At 51.7% G+C, this 17,243-nt stretch overlaps 1 protein-coding gene and 1 gene segment (V, D, J or C); both read right to left on the bottom strand.

The window, feature by feature from the left end:
* Positions 1-17,243, bottom strand: part of LOC103544575 (immunoglobulin lambda-1 light chain-like) — a 502,401-nt gene that overhangs the window by 9,627 nt on the left and 475,531 nt on the right. The window lies entirely within an intron of this gene.
* Positions 7,478-17,243, bottom strand: part of LOC103543338 (immunoglobulin lambda constant 7-like) — a 230,736-nt gene continuing 220,970 nt past the window's right edge. The window contains 2 exon segments of the V gene segment in view: positions 7,478-7,965; positions 9,463-9,508. Of these exon segments, the coding sequence occupies positions 7,646-7,965; positions 9,463-9,508 (366 nt within the window).

The raw sequence follows: 17,243 nt of genomic DNA on the forward strand, positions 1-17,243 counted from the left end.
GATGGAAGTAGCCAAGGGTCCTAGGAAAAGGTCTTCCCAAAATGTCACACCTGAACTCTCTTAATGCTTTCCTAGCTCGGAACCACTTTACAGGAACACAAAGCAGAAAGAACTGCTTAGTTACAGGCCAGGAAGGAGTGAGCTGCCTCCCGACCCTGGGAGATTCCAGGACCAGCAGCTCAGCCCCTGCAGCCACTCCCTTGCACAGAAAATCCAGGCCAATCTGGGAGATACTGACAAAGCCAAGAGGCCTAAAGACACGTCCACCAATCACAACGTCAGATCTTAATCAATCCTCGTATAGACAAAACGAAAAACCACAAAATACCGACACCAAAAATAGAACTAGATAAATTCACTTGCAACAATTATGAGACATTTGATGACAACTGACTATTATTTGATATTAACGAGTTATTCATAACTCCTATTTAGGTTAATGATATCGTAGTTCTTTTCCAGGTCCTTATCTTTCAGAACACTAATGGAAAATTTACAGATGGACAGATCTGATATCTGGAATTTGCTCCAAAATACTGCATAAAGGAGGAGTCACTCTGTTGTGGGTGGGTCAGCATCACCAGTGAACTGATTATTTTGAGGGGTTGGCTGATGAGAACATGGGGGTCATTTTTATTCACCTGCCTCCTTATTTTTGTGTTCAAAGTTTTCCACGATAAAAACTTTCAAGAAAGTGAATGGGAGACTAGATTTGGCAAGGCAGCAAGGAGTGGGGGGAGCCCGCATTCTACCCAGCAGAGCCGGTGAGATGAGGCAGACCTGGGTGGTTCCCTCCCCACAGGGGCCTCAACATTCAGATCCATGGATGGGGTCACAGGGGCAAGAGGACATAGGATACCCAGGCTTCCATCTAGATCAGAGGTTGTGCTTTGGGACAGAGATGCCTGGGATCATGCTTCAGGGGGGCCCTGACCTCTGCCCCATTGTGTCTCCAGAGCCCCCTGTCCTTGCAGGTTCTGCCTCTGGGCTGTCCTAACCCCAAGCAGCTGTGGGGAAGTTTGCTCTGTGTCCCTGATGAGCTGGAGGCACGGAAAGAAGGCCCCGAGAGGCCCAAGGACATGTCGGCTGACAGAGGCGGCAGGGCCTGCACCTCTGTGAGGCCAGCTTTGTCTGCTGTCAGGGACCTGGGAGGCAGTGTGTCTCTGGCACCAGGCTGCAGGCGCACTCAGGGCTGAGCCAGAGGAAGGGGTGGGAGAGGAGCGCCATAGGCAGGGCGGTCTGGGGGCGCTGAGTCCATGGAAGTCAGACCTGCTGTGGCCCCCAGGCCACACTCACCCTGTCCTGAGCTAGTCTGACTGCCCTCACTCCACTCCCGAGTCCAGCGGACACCCTCAGCCGCAGGTCTCACTGGATCTGCTTTCTGTGCCTGGGACTGTGCCCTTCTCATTGACCCAGTTTTCCCGTGTCCTCCTCAAGCAGGCTGACACCACCTGCTCCATCCATTTTCCACCCTAAAGTAACTCTCCCTGAAATGACTTCAGACATCAGGACTTTCTTTCTTTCTTCATCTTTTTTTTAGTGAGGAAGATTGGCCCTGAGCTAACATCTGTTGCCAATCTTACTCTTTTTTTCCTTGAGGAAGGTTGTTCCTGAGCTGACATCTGTGCCAGTCTTCCTCTATCTTGTATGTGGCTTGATGAGTGGTGTGCAGGTCTGCGCCCGGGATCTGAACCCGCAAACCCCAGACCTCTGAAGTGGAGCACCCAAACTTAACCAGTACGCCACTGACCGGCCCCAGACATTAAGAGTTTTGATTGAGGTCCCAGCCCCTGCTTGCATCCCTTTGGCCTGACTTTGATCTAGGCCCATCAGAACATAAACGGAGCTTCCCTGTGCCTCAGCCTCATCCCATTTCCCAGCACCAGTGACTATGAACATCACTATCTTGAAGAGTGTTCCAGGGTGCCCTGAGCTGGCAGAGAGAGTCTACAAGGTTGGGGAATTGTCAGGCTATAGGATATTGAACTGTGTCTCTGCTGCAGGACTTGTCAGTGTCTTCACTTAGCCAACATACATCGTGAAAGGTTGAGAAATGTACACATGTGATGCATTGTTCAAACCTTTCTATGGCTCCTTGGTGATGGGCCAACCATGGACCTCTCACCTGCTAATCCTTCTCCCAGCAGGTCCCTTGAGGGAACAGGGAAGTTCAGCCTCTGCTCCTAAAGACCAGGGCCTCGCTCATGGGTCTCCCTCCCCCATATTGCTGCCCTACCTGGTCCCTTGAGGGGTTGGTTGTGGGGACGGCGGGTTGATGGAAGCCCGTGTTTTAATTATCCCATCCCTTAGTTACTGACTCTTTAACCCAGAGACAGGGCCCGACCCAGAATGCTCATCAGAGTGTTGGATGATAAAAGATTAGGTCTTTACTGGGGAGTAGTAGAAACTGGGAAGGTGTGAGGCCTGCCTGTTGTGAGTTGATGCTGGGCAGAGTCTCAGGGCTACAGTGGAGAGGTGGGAAAAGGGGTGTCTGGATGAGGAAGGCCCCCAAGGATAGGGGAGGCTCAGGGACCTAAGGACCCTCTGAGGGGGACACTTTCTTCTCCACGGTGCTCCCTTCGTATGAGACCTGGCAGCTAACGCTGCTGTAAGATTTCCACTGGGCAGGGGTCAGTGTCAGGTAGCTGCTGGCCGTGTACTTGTTGTTGCTCTATTTCGAGGGCTTGGTGGTCTGGATGCCCTGGGTGATGGTGACGTCATTTCCCTTCCAGCTCACCATCAAGTCGCTGGGGTAGAAGTCACTGATGAGACACACCACTGTGGCCTTGTTGGTGCTGAGCTCCTCAGAGGAGGGTGGGAACAGAGTGACTGAGGGTGCAGACTTGGGCTGACCTGTGGGTTAGGAGACAGACAGGTGGCCATTGGCTCAGTGTCCTTAGTGAGAACTTCTGACCTCAGTTTGTGAGGTGGGCATGGGGTCTCCAGGCCCAGGTCAGGGCCCCTACTTCAGAGACCACTGTGAGTCCAAGGGTCCATGCTGGGGGGGTGGGTCAGGTGTCCTCGAACATCTCCTCGTCTGTGCTGGAAAGCCCTGAGCCTGGACATCTGTCGTCACCTGTCCTGAGACCCCCTGAGGCTCTGACTTCCCACACAGAAGTCTGACCCTCATCCTCCTTCCCTTTCTCCTCCTGACATTTGATGGGTCTGCCTGGGACTGACTGCCTGTCTGTCCCCCGACAGGATTACGTGAGCTCTCTGACCTCTGCGGGGTCACTCTGGGGACAGTTCTCACCTGACATATCTGCTCTGGACATTTCTGGGCCTTTGCCCTAAGGGGATCTGTTTTTATCCAAATCTGTCTCTTCTGGACCCTCTCACGGGGTAGGATCTTTGCTACTCATAGAGTCTGTCTCCTGTCCTTGGGTCTCTCTTGTTCCCCCCTGGCAAATTGGACCTATCACTGGGGATTTCATGCCATAGGTTCTGTCTTTCTTCATGCAAGGAAGTGTGTCCTGCAGAGACCCAGAAGTCCACCATCCCTTCTGCCCTGTCCTGCCATTCTCCTTAGCCTACCTCTTGGCGGCCAGCACCTCACCCCCCTCCATCCTCCCTCCAGCAGGGTTCCCTGAGTCCCAGGCCAGCTCAGGGCTCTGTCCATGGTGGCCCCCCCAAGGCCTGGAGGAACCCCTTTACCTCTTGCAACAGTCCTGCCCCTGAATCCTGAGTCCCACAGCCCCAAAGACCTTCCCTGAACCTCCGACCTGTGTGTCCCCAGCTAGGGACCTGAGGGTTCAGGTCCCTCTAAAGTCTCCCTGTGGTCACCCCCTCAGTAGCCTTGTTCCCACTTCCCCTTGAGCCAGGGGTTCCTAGTGACCCCCAGAGACAAAGTTGGTCCAACAGGAGCCCAGAGAGGGGAGGACAGAACAGAGCACATCTTGGGAGCCAGCACGACCCTGGCAGACAGACAGACAAGTCTCTATATGTCATCCTGCCCATTCTCCTGCCTCTGGGGTCAGAGAAGAAGGGCTGTTGGTGACCAGCTGAGGCAAGTATGAGGAAGAGGAAGGGCCCGAGGGCCTGGGATCCTGGGTGAAAGATTGACTGTAGCCTTAGAGAAGACACAGAGATGAGCAAAAACAGTGGAAAACTGCCTAAACTTTGAGGAGAGCAGGGAACTGGGGGCAGGAAGAGACTCACCTAGGACGGTCAGATGGGTACCTCCAGTGAACTATGAACACTGTGACACAGGCTCATACAAAAACCCCTCCCTGGGAGGCCCCTGCCCCACCTCCTAGCCCCCTATCTGCAGCTGCGTTGGAGGAAGTCAGGCCCAGTGCCCCAGGCTGGCATCTGCTCAGCAGGGGGGCCAATCGGTCCCCCCCCACCCCCTGCCAGCAGATAACAGTGCAGCTGACCCCAAGCAACAGGATCCTTGGAAGCAATTCTCCAAAAGGAAGTTGGTGTCTAGTCTGCTGCTCTTACTCACAGTGCCCTGGGAACTGGAATGCGTTTGTGGAGGGCATTTGTGTACTATGAGTGAGGTTCCAGGAAACGGACAGGACATCTCTTCTATGGATGTTGAGATGATCCTAATTCCTTGATGTGACTCCTACCCCTGCACCCCACCTTCCAAGGAGAGGCAGAGTGGCCTGCGTTCAGTGGCCACTGGAAACTTCCTATGTGCACAGCCATAACTTCAGTGGCTCAGCCTCATCTTCCCTGGGGGTATCCTAATCTGGGGCTGTCCTGAGTGAAGTCTGGGCTGGTCCTATAGGAAATGCCAGCGTAACCTCCAGGGTGACCTTGGGAGCATCCCTGCCGCCCCTCAATCTGGTCTTATGTTGGGGAGGGTCTGCTGGTGGGATTGCTGCTCTGCCTTATCCAAAGGGCGACATGAGTAACATCCTGACCATGACCCTAAATCCCACCTGCCACTAAGAGGAACCAGAATTAAGGGCCAATTTCAGCCCTGGGGCAGGAACTGCACAAGATGAGCTCGAACATGTCACTCAGAAAGCAGGAGCCATAGAGGTCCCTGCGAGCACATCAGGGCCCCCAGGAGCCACGTGAAGACGCTCCCAGCAGACCAATGTGCATCACTGGCAGCCTCACTGCCATCATCAGCAGAGGATAACGCAGTGAATTCACACAAGCAGATTCGTTCACATCCCAGAGTCACCACGACACTAAACAGTGATTCTTCACCGTGGGAGGATGGCAGGGTCCAGATCACCATCCTGTAAAGCGGTGAACAATGGGAAGAGTCTCCATTTCTTCCTTTAAACTTAGATATGCAAGGCACATGGGGTGATTAAGGAGCAGCTGAGGGCAGACCCTCCATGGACACAGCGCAGCCCTCACCAGGGAAGGGGCACAGACCTGAAGTATCACCACGTTGCATTCCTTCACATTTGATGGACCATCCAAGCAGCTAATGCCACTCAAAGGAGGTTGACTGAACAGGAGTCCTGTGACGCAAAGTAGCCAAGTGTCCTGGGAGGCAATTCTGCCAAATCCCACCTGAACCTTGTGAAGCCTGATGCCAGAAGCACTTTGCAGGAACACACAGCAGAGAGAGCCGCTCAGTTACAGCTCAGGGAGGCCTGGAGCTGCGTCCTGACCCTGGGAGATCCCTGGACCATCAGCTCAGCCTCTGCAGCCACTTCCTTGCAAGGAAATCGAGAGGGATTTGGGAGTTATGACAGACCCCACAGGCCTAAAGACACATGGACCAATCGCAATGTCAAACCTCATTCAATCCTCATATAAATCAACTGAAAACCCCCAAATAACGAGAGCTCCTAAAATACAGCCAAGTAAATACACTTACAACATCTATGAGGCATCTGATGACCAACTCTTTTCAGATGTTAATGATTTACTCATAATTTCTGCTTAGGTTGGATAATGAAATTTTAGTTACTTTTTAGGTCTTTATTTTCTGGTAAACAACTAAAATATTTACAGATGAAAAGATATCTAGAATCTCTGTCAAACTATTGCATGGAGGAGGAGTTATTCTGTTGTGAGTGGGTCAGCATCATCAGTGAATTGATTTTTTTAGGACCTGGTTGCTAGGAACATGGGGGTATTATTTCCCTGTCTCTTTATTTTTGTTTTCATTTTTCCTTAATAAAAACTCACAAGAAAATAAAAAGGAGATGAATGTGGGGGCAGCACCAGGGGCGGGAGGATCCTGGCCATCTCCCAGCAGGGCCACTGAGATGAGGGAGACTTGGGTGGTCCTCTCTCCCATTTGGACCTCAGCATTCGGATCCATGAAATGGGGTCAGGGAGATGCTGTGGGACACTAGGACCCCCTAACTTCCTCCCCGTTCTTAGGCTTTGATTTGGGGCAGAGGTGGATGAGATTAAGCTCCAAGGGGGCCCCTGTCCTCTGCCACATTGTGGCCCAGAGCTCCCTGTGGCCCCAGAGGATCTGGGGGCGCTGAGTCGCTGTGGAAGTCAGACCTGCTGTAGCCCCCAGGCCACACTCACCCTGCCCTGAACTAGTCTGACTTGCCCTCACTCTAATGCTGAATTCCAGCTGGTACTCTCTCTCAGGTATGACTGGATGCCTTTCCTGTGCCCATACAGTGCCCTTTCTCACTGAGCCAGGTCTCCTCGGTCCTCCTCCAGCCAGCTGGCATCACCTGCTCCATCCCTAAGACACCCTAACCTAACTCTGACCCCACTTCAGAGGTTGAGACTCCCCACGGTTGAGGTCCCAGCCCCCTCCTGGGTCCCCTTGCCCTGACTGTGACTCAGACCCTTCAGAACACGAACTGAGCTTCCTTGTGCCTCGGCCTCAACCCATTTCCAAGCACCAGTGACCACTACTGTGAGCACTACTGACTTGAAGAGTGTTCCAGGGCCCCCTAAGTTGGTAGGAGAATCCAAAAGGTTGGGGAATTGTCAACCTATGTGATATTACACTGTGTCTCTGCTGCAGGACTTGTCAGTGTCTTCACATAGCCAACGTGCATTGTGAAACTTTGAGAAATGTACTCATGTGATGCATTGTTCAAACCTTTCCACGGCTCCTTGATGATAAGCCACCCAGAAACCCCTCATCTGGTAATTGCTCTCCCACTGGGTCCCTTGATGGAACAGGGAAATTTAACCTCTGTTCCTAAAGAGCAGGGTCTCACTGAGGGGTCTCCTTCCCCTATATTGCTGCCTCTAGCCCACTGCTGCCCTCTTGAGACCCTCCTCATTTCTCCCTGGTCCCCCTCAGGGCCGTCCGCTTCCCCTCTCACTTGGCCCTGCTCCCTTCCCAGAGGGGCAATGACTGCATCCCAGAGGCTGGCACCAAGGACAACTTCCTGCTCTGGGGCATGACTCCCACTGCCACACAGAGCTCACCTGGTCTCTGGGGTGTTGAGTGGGGAATGATGGGAAACAAGATCTTACTTCTTAACTGTCCCTGCTTTTTATGGTTGATTCTTATACTCAGAATCTTATACTCAGAATCTTATACACAGCCAGACATAGAATGCACATCAGAGACGTCAGATGATAAATGATTAGGTCTTTATTGAGGAGGGTGTGAGACCTGCCTGGGCTGAGTTGATGCTGGGTGGGGTCTCAGGAGTACAGTGGAGAGCTGGGAAGGGGTGTCTGGGTGGGGAAGGCCCTTCCTGATTGTCCTGGGGGGGTCCCATGAGTGGCGGGGCTCAGGGACCTAAGAACACTCTGAGGGGGACAGTTTCTTCTCCACGGTTTTCCCTTGGTGCGTGACCTGGCAGCTGACGCTGCTGGACGATTTCCACTGGGCGGGGGTCAGCGTCAGGTAGCTGCTAGCCGCGTACTTGCCATTGCTCTGTTTCGAGGGCTTGGTGGTCTGGACTCCCTGGCTGATGGCGGCGCCATTTACCTTCCAGCTCACCGTCAAGTCGCTGGGGGAGAAGTCACTGATGAGACACACCACTGTGGCCTTGTTGGCGCTGAGCTCCTCAGAGGAGGGCGGGAAGAGAGAGACCGAGGGTGCAGACGTGGGACCACCTGTGTGGACAGAGGAGGGGCTGTGAGATGCAGCAGAAGAGTCGGGGTGATGGGCGGTACCCCCGCTCTACAGAGTCATGACTTTTCCCATGGTGGCTGTGCCTGTTCACCCAGGGGACCCTCCTTTCTTTCCTTCCTTCCCTTTCCACTCAGCCCCTGACAGCACACAGCCCCCTGCCCTCCCAGAAGCCCTTCCAAGTCCCCTCTCCCAGGGGACCTGGTCACGCGCTCCATCTGCAGCCTAGGTCTCCCCACGTGTAAGCAGGGCAGGCTGTCCTCCCTCCTCCTGGTCTGGAGTCTGAGTCTGGAACCCGGCCCCAACCTCCTGAGCTCTCAGCCCAGCACCAGGCCCACCTCTCTCATTCTTCTGGAGCCCGGGCGGCTCCTCTGTGAACTGGGCTCTCCACGCAGCCTGCCAGGACAATCCTGACAGCCTGTGAGCAGGTCCCAGCCTGAGCCTGGCGCACAGTGGGGCCTGGAGCCTCCTCTACCCTCGGGTGCTCGGCTCTGCCTCAGCCGGGCCTCAGCTCTCCCAGCAAGGGCTGGGTCCTCCCAGCCAAAGCCCCAGGGCTCCTCCGCGGCTCTACCGCTGTCCCTGTCCCTAGGGCCATGACTGCAGGCCCCTTCAACTGGCTGAGTCCTTGGGGCCGCTTCCTCCAAAGGACAGGCACAGTAGCCCCCACAGCCACCCAGCACCTCTGAGGTCTCCTGATTTTACGAGGCAGCCACATAGCTCTGAGCCCCCCATTTACTCCCCTATTTGTCATCTCCTGAGTCCAACGTTCCTTCTGAGGGAGGTGCGAGTCTGACCCTTGGACAGGTGAGACCCTGAGGCCTGGGTTATGGGGACCCAGGGTCGGATAAGCCTCTGCCCCATGGGGCTCACTCCATTTTCACCACCATCCTGGGAGCACCAGGCTTCCAGTCCCCTCGCCTGTCTCACCCATGGCTCTGTGTCCCTGTGTCCTCATGGCCCAGCAGAGGCCCTGAGAGTTTCAGCCTAGAGGGACCTGGACCTCTGTCTCTGCCCTCCCCTTGGGCTGCCCCTCTGTGACCCTGGAGACTAGAGTCCCAGACTTGTTCCCAGCCTCCTGAGTGGCCTTCCCACCCTGGATGGGCATCGAGCCCTCAGCCCAGACCCTGGGATTCAGGGACTGTCTCCAAGGCTGCCCCAGTGCCCCTTATCAGAATCAGCCTCTGGTGGCTGCCCTAGAAGAGGGAAGAGGCCCCCATTCCTGGGCCAAACCCCCAGCCCAGGCCCCGGGGATCCACTGCATCTGACTGTCAGACTCCGGAGGTGGCTGCTCCCGCCGTTGGAGTCCTTCTTGTCGGTTACCCCAAGACTAACCCGCCTCCCTCAAGCCCCACGGAGAAAGTTGGGGGTCAATCCCAAAGGCTGGGAGAGCAGAGGAGAAGCGGCCCCCAGACAAAGAAAAATGACTTTCCCAAGACAACAGAGGGTTGGGACAGGTTGGGAAAGGTGGTGAAGCCACTTACCCAGGACGCTGAGGTGGGTCCCGCCGCCGAAGATATACCACGGTGACTGAGTCTCAGACCAAAACCCGCCAGGCCAGCACCTGGGGCCTGCTCCTCTGGGGCTGGGCTGAAGCCGGAAGCTGCTGGGCATGACGGGCACAGGGCTGCAGTGGGTGGGGCTTCATCCTGGGGCCAGCAGGTGGGCAGCCGACCCCCTAGAGGCTGGGACACCCCTGGGTGGGCTCATGGCCCTGAGACAACTCCATGCTCAGCCCCCTGTCTGAGGCAAGTGCCAGCCACGACTTGGAGTCACCCAGTGTGTGTCCTCCTTTTCCAAGGCCATCCTGGTCACTATGGAATCCTTAGTGCTTATGGTGATGCTGCAGACAACAGGTGCTCAGCAAATCCTTGAGTGCTTTGTCCCCTCAGGTGGTGTGGCAGAGTGAGTCCTGAGCTGTCTCAGATCTGCCTGACCTCTGCTGGCCTCATTTTAGGGCCTCTGAGTGTTCCTCCCCCACAATTTCCCACGGTCCAGCCAGGTGGGCTTCCTCCTTGGGCCCATGGATACCGAGTTATTCCTGACTCACAGTGCTTCCACATGGAGACCCCTCTTCCTCTGTCTCCAGACATGGAGACACAATTTAATTCTACCTCTTTCATGAAGCCTTCTCTGATCTCTCAGATCGCCATCTTTCTGTCTATCCATCAATCCAGCCAGCCAGCCATCATCTATCCAGTCAACCATCTATCCATCATCCATCATCTGTCGATCCATCCGTCCATCTGTTATCTACCTATCCATCCATCCATCCATCTATTCATCACCTATCCATCCATCCATCACCCGTCCATGCATCGAACAATGGCTCCCAAGCACCTATCTGTGCCAGACACTGTTTCACATGCTGGGACGTGGAGTGGGCCCCTCTAGCTCTCACCTCCAACTTTCTCTGAAACCTCTCAGATCAAGGCCAACAAAGTCCTCATCCTTGTCAAGGTTGAGGTCCCTCCTGACATCTCTGCAAGAGGCCCGTCTTTCTGGTGACTGTCCTCCCCTGGACGCCTGAGGTCGCCCACTGCCCCCTCCCCTGCATGGCTGTTGAACCCCAGACTGCCTCCCGAATCCTGCTCTTCCTGTACTCTGCCACTATTTCTGCCTTTGACCCACACCGTGCACTCCAATGACTGCCCAGGGCCTCCCATCCCTATTTCCAGCCATGACCTCTCTTTTTGGCTCTAGATCCACATACATTCTGCCTCCTAAACACAGCTCTGCTTAACTGCTTTATAGGCACCTCAGACTCAACACGGCCCATTGAAACACCTCACATCTCCTTGCAAACTTGCTCTCCTGCATTGTCCCCACTGCAGCAGGACTCTCTCCAAGCCAGAGGCCTGGAGTCATCCCAGAATGCTTTCCTCTCATGGAATAGCCCTCTGTGTCCTAGACATCCTAGCATAACACAAAAATATCATCAAAATACTTAGAAAAAGAAACACCCAAGTCGCACTCTAAGAGTTTATGATGGCAAGAATCCCTGGGCTTTGCCAAATCTGATTTTACCCCCACGTAGGGTTTATCGAAATTGGAAGATAACCCATTGCACTGGGGCCAGCATTTCTCACCTCAGCAGCAGGACTGGTCAGGGTTGTATTGAAAATGTGCACATAAGATTTTTGAAACAAAATTTAATATAATACTAATATAAATTCAACGCTTGTTTCTGATTTAAAGAAAGCAAACATTCAGTCTTTTCTTAAGTTAATTATCTAAGGAAACTTCCTCAATTCCAAAAAGAGTATCTCCCAAAACTTATAGCACTTTCCCTTTGAAAGGCAAAACCCTCTGAAAGGCCAGGTTGTCCACTCTCACTTTTATCAGTCAACAAAGCCTATGGATTCTAGCCAATAAAACGAGATGAAGGAAAAAGCTATAGGTACCAGGAAAAAAAGAGAGAGAACTGTTCTCGGCAGACTATGTGACAATCTACTTTAAAAACCCCAAGACAATCAGCTAATCAGAACTAATAGAAGAGTTAAATAAAGTGACTGAATACAAGACAGACACACAAAATTCAATTGGCTACCCTTCTACACAAGCAGTGACCATTTAGGACATGAAATTGGGGGAAAATTTACAACTTCACTAAAAATTATGTTAAAAACCTTGGGAATAAACTTAACACAAAATATGCAAGATTTGCCTGAATAAAATAGAAAGCAACTTGACTAACGGACATGATAAAAAAGTGAGTGACTGAGGAGAAGATCATGTTCCCAGATAAAAATGATGAGCACTGTAAAGATGTCAATTCTTCTCAAATTAATCGATATAGTCTATGAAATCACAAACACAACACCAAAAAAATGAATTTTGAAAATTGGTGAACTGATTCTAAAGTTCAACAGTAAGAATAATGATGGAGGATAGTCTCGAATATTTTGAAAAAGAATAATAACGACGGGTGCTTCTCCTACCAGATAGCAAACATACCGTAAAGCTAAAATAATTAAAACAGGGTATAACGGATGTGGGAATAGATCACAGACAAATAGAATCACAGACAGTGATAAATCAATAATTTAGTATTTGATAAAAATTGCATTTATAGTCAACAAATATGTGACAACTGGCTTTCCATTTGGAAAATAAATAAGGTTACATTCTTACCTACGCAAAAATAAACTCTGGGTGAAGTAAAAACAAACACCAAAATAATTACAGTACCAAAACAGAATAGAAAAAGGATCTTATAATATTGAAATAAAGATGCCTCTCCTATGCATGGCACAGATGGCAGAAACCATAAAGAAAAAGTTAAACCAAACTGAACTGACACATAAAAATTAAAAACGGCCTATGGTGAAAGACCCCATAAACAAAAGCATCAAACAGACTAGAGCAAAATATTCAACTGAATGGAAAAACAGGCAAGATGATGACCAGTAAATTGACAGAAGAAATAAAATCAGTCCATAAAAATATGAAAAGAAAATAAGTTTCATCAATGATCAAATAAACAATTAAACAACAAACATACTCTCATTTTTGCTCATCAGATGGGCAAAAGAAAAACCAAATTAACGATATCACATTATTGGCAAAGATGTAGAAGAACAGTCACTGTCATTCACTGTAGTGAATATCAAATTGGAATAGTCGTTTGGGAGAGCACTTGGATACTACCTATGGAAACTCCAAAAGCACGTTCTGTGATCCAGCAATTCCACTTTGAGGCGTGTATCCTATGGAAATACATAAGTGCACTTTTACATGCACATACAACACATGTACACACATGTGGGGATTTCCATTGCAGTATCACTTGTAATTTATATTTTTACATGGCAACAACCTAAAGGTCCATTAATAGGGGAATGCTTAAATATATTCTGGTTCATCCAAACTTTGAAATCTTACAAAGCCATTACAAGACATACGGACTGATAATAGAAAATGTCAATAACAGATTGTTTAAAAGCTAGCTGCAGGATAATATACAGAGTATAATTCCATTTTTGAAAAATACAATACCAACACAAGCTAGATGTGTGTGTTTTCAGGGACATCAACACACAGGCAAAGGGCTGGAAATGCATAGACCAATCCGACAGTGGTCAACTCTAGAGAATGGGTTTTAGGGTAAGACGTGATGGATCGGTAAGCGGAAATACTCGATTTTTACTTTATATACTTCCATCTCTAATCTTTTTCTTTTACAAGTACATGATATTCTTATATTAAAAATCATTTTAGAAGATAAAAATAAAATATATCTTCTTGTGAACATTTTCATAACTACAGAAAAGTATAAAGCAAAAATTAAAATTAGGTGAAACCACCCCAGCCAAAGACACATCATTGACATTTTTCTCCATTTTCGGACAGGCTTTTGCAAATGCACACACACGTTAAAAACTCAATCTCAGAAACATAATTTTGGATGTTTGTGTAAGATTCTTTATGATGGATGCTCCATACAGTATTTAGTCACACCTTTTCTGCTGGATATTTAGGTTATTTCCAGTTTTCTCCCATCGTTAATATTGTTGACCTAGTCATTCTTATTTGTAAACTTTTGGTTACATCTTTATTACTTTTCCTCCTCAGGAAGAATTCCTAGAAGCGGAATCACACAATTTAAATAGATACACTTTCTTGCATGACTTGCTGCGTATTGCTGAAATGGTTGTACACTTTAGACTTCTACAGACAGCTCACGAGAGTGCCCGTTCCTGCCATCAACCCCCTGGTCCCGTCGCTTTGAATTCACTCGCCAGTTTCACAGGCGATCTTGGTACCTGGTGGCTGTGTGAGCAGCCCTCCCTCCCTGTCCCCGAGGCGCGGGCGTTGGCGGCTGCCCCTTCTCCATCCTCTAATCTGGCCTCACACCAGTCTCCTATCTGAAGCCATTTTTCCAAAACACGAATACGACTCTGACAATCCCCTACTTTAATCCCTCAAGGATTCCTTCTGGGCACCAGGATAAAAGACTACGCTCCAAGATCCACAGCTGCGGTCCGCACCCGCCTGCTCTCCCCTGTGCCAGAAGCCCCCTGCTGCGCCTGCGCACCTCACTCCTGGGTTGGCCTGGGCTGCTCCCTTGTCCGGAGCGCCTCCGTCCCGCTCCCCTCCATCTGTAAGACCAGACTGGGCAGCCCCCCGCCCAGCTTTCTGCTCCTAAGATGGCCCAGGGGTCTGTCCCCACGCCTGGACATGACCTCCATGGTTCAGGCCCACCCTCTCTGCGTCGCCAGGCTTGGCCCCAGTAAACATTTAGGAAGAGCTGAGGCGTCCAGGTCCTTGGGAGGAGACCAAGCCAAGCCCTTGCTCCCTTCTCTGGAGGCCTTGCAGACCACTCCTTCTCTGGGGCCATTTTGTTAAACAGGCCATGATGATGTGGTCACAGTATTCAGTCCTGGGACTTCTTACAGTCCTGGGACAGTGCCCACATACTGTGTAACCTTGGGCAGGTCGCCTCACCTCTCTGGGCTCTTCTATCCTCATTGGTAAGATGGGGATGACTGTGGGCCCTGCCTTGTGGGGCCACTGAGAGGGAGATTCTGTCTCGAAAATTAGTGCCTGGTGGGCATGTCGTGCCCCCTCCTCCCTGTTTCTGCCCTGCCTGGAGGGCCAGGCTGAGACAAGGGAGGCTCTGGCTTTGGGTACAGAATTTAAGGGGTGCTGAAAACTCAGTCACCAAGATAAATAATATTTTAATACAATATTAAAAACTGAAAATCAATGCAAACAAGTCCACGCCAGACAAAATGTCCCCATGTTAAATCAAGCCCGTGCCTGCCCAGGCTCTTCCTCTGGGCTGATTCTCCCTTTTGGCCCCTCTCCCCTCACTGTGGAGCTCCCTTTCAGTTGTGCACTCCTGGCTCCCATCAAAGGGAACCTGTGCACCCCCATCCCTCCAGTGACTCCTCCGGCCCTTACCTGTCTCACAGTCTCCACAGGCTGGATGGGCTGCTTCCTGTTGGGGGTCCTGCCCCGTGGTGCTGCCTTCGGGGCAGGAGGCCGTGGGCGCCCATGGCTGGGCCTAGCTGCATGAGGGGCCTGCATTGCCTAGGGCCAGGGCTCTGCCTCCCTGGGGCCTCATGGACCACTTGGCATGTCTCAGGCCTCATCTGCCCTCAGGGTCAAAGGCATCTCTGGCCGACTTGCTGCATGGGCTCCCTGGACAGGGTGTCAGCAGATGCCCCCACCCCGGCATCCCTCTTACTGGCAGTGGCCATGCCAGTGCGCCCTGGCCTGTGTGGCCCTGTCTTCTGCCTGGGCCATCTCTGGTCCCTGCCCCAGTGCCCGGCCCCCTCCAGGGCCCATGGCTGTTACCTCTGGGGAGCTCTTTCAGGGGCATCTGCCAACTGCTGTCCTGTGGTTGGGATCCCAAGTTCAGTCCCCTCCCACTGAAGCCGGCCCCCCTGGCCCCGCCCTTGGGGCCCTGGGTGGGGCACAGCCGCTCCTGCCCTCCTATCCTCAGGGCACCCTGGGTCTGTGAAGCATCCTGGGGCCTGGAGGGGCTGTGGAGGGCAGTCAAGCAATCAGTGGGTCAGCAGTGGCTGAGGCCTGAGTTCCTCAGGGTGGGGCTGAGGCTGGGGCTTCTCTTCTGACCAGTCCCCCAGGCTGGCCCCCTGTACACTCCACTCTGGCCAGTGGATCCTGGCCCTTCCTTGGCTTGTTTGGCCAAGCCTGGCCAGTTCCCCTCTGGTCATCTTCTCACTCAGCTTCTCAGCCAGGCAAGGGCCCTGCAGGGAGTGAGTCTATATCCCTCACTCAAGGAGTGACGTCAAGCTCGTGAATGTTGAAAACCATCCAGACCTCGGTCACTTCTGGGCCTCAGTTTCCCTATCTGTGAACGGGGAGAGCTCCTCTGCAGCAGGGAGCTCATGAGGATGAACGAGACCGTGTGCCTGCTAAGCATGGGCACATGGCAGGTGTCAAGGGCATTCCGGTTCCTTTTCCACCCTCCTCCTACTTCGAGGTTCAGAGCAACTCTTGGCGTGACCTTGGGGCAAGTGTCCTTGTTTTCCAGGTGAGAGAACTAAGGCCCAGACCCAGAGAAGATGAATGCAGGGCTCAAGGGTGTTCTGGAGTGGGGTGCGGGGTGTGAGGTGAGTTAGAATCTAGGAGGGAGCTCATCTTTTGCATTTCTAGCCTCCGTCCATGTGGAAGGCTCGTGCTTTGCTTCCAAGGAGCCAAGATTTGGGTTCTGCTGGGCAGGAGCGCAGGAGGGGTAGGCTGCACAGGTGCTTTGGGGATGGGGTCCCTTTTGAAGCCCAGGAATATAATATATAACACGATGATGAGAGCGATGCTGTTTATCTAGCACTGACAAGGGGCTGGATGCGGGCTGAGCTAAGATTGTCTCCCCTTTGAAGATAAGAAAATTGATGTTCAAGCAGAGTGCGTACTTCCTTGATGCCATGGAGCCAAGGAGCCTGGCTTTTGCATGGCTCCAGGGCAGGCTTGTTGATAATGGGTCCCTGGGGTGTCACACTGCTGGGTGTATGGGAGAACTCAAAGCAGCATGTTGCAAGTTCTTGCCTGTCACACCCACGACCCACACTTTTGCTTTCTAGTTGCCCTTTCGGCCACAGGATCTTTAACACATCCGCTCAAGTCCAGCTCTGCAGCCCTCTGGGGCTCCCAGTTTTCTGTTTTACTCACTCTAAAACGGGTCTCCCAAAGTGACTTTCCGGGAGGCCCTTTAAGAGTTGTCTGGCCCATGATTTGAGTCAGATAATCCTTAATTTTCCTGCCACATTTGGTGAAAATCAGCCCAGCCCTTTTCATGGGATACAGTGACAGACAAATAGCCTGGAACTTCATTTCACTGATATAGACAATGATTGTGGGAGACATTCGTCTATGGATCTCAGGGTTTCTGCATGTCCCCCAAGCAAAGGCACTGATATCCTTTGTTTTGGACCATATTTTCGAGGATGTTTGTGTAGTGAACATCTTGGAAGGTAGAGATAGCATCTTCTGCTGAAGCCAAACATACTTACTGTACAGTTTAAAAGATTTGGGGCCCTCGAACTTGGATGTGCACATGTCACCTGGCCCTCTTTGCATCACCCTCTGTGGCTCAGAGTACAGGTCCAAGAAGGTGCTGATACTCCGGCTACTGCTGTTGCTGTGAGTAGTAAACTGGCCTTTGTCTCTTCCCCAGAAGTCTTGTGTCTTCTGTCAGCAACCACGAAACTGTGGCAGGCTTACTTTTCAGCTTGCAAGTAGGATAAAAATCCCAGACCTTTCACCGTTCTTGATAATGAAGATAATGAGGAGGAAGAAA

The sequence above is a fragment of the Equus przewalskii genome, chromosome 7, assembly GCF_037783145.1.
Source record: "Equus przewalskii isolate Varuska chromosome 7, EquPr2, whole genome shotgun sequence".
NCBI lineage: Eukaryota > Metazoa > Chordata > Mammalia > Perissodactyla > Equidae > Equus > Equus przewalskii.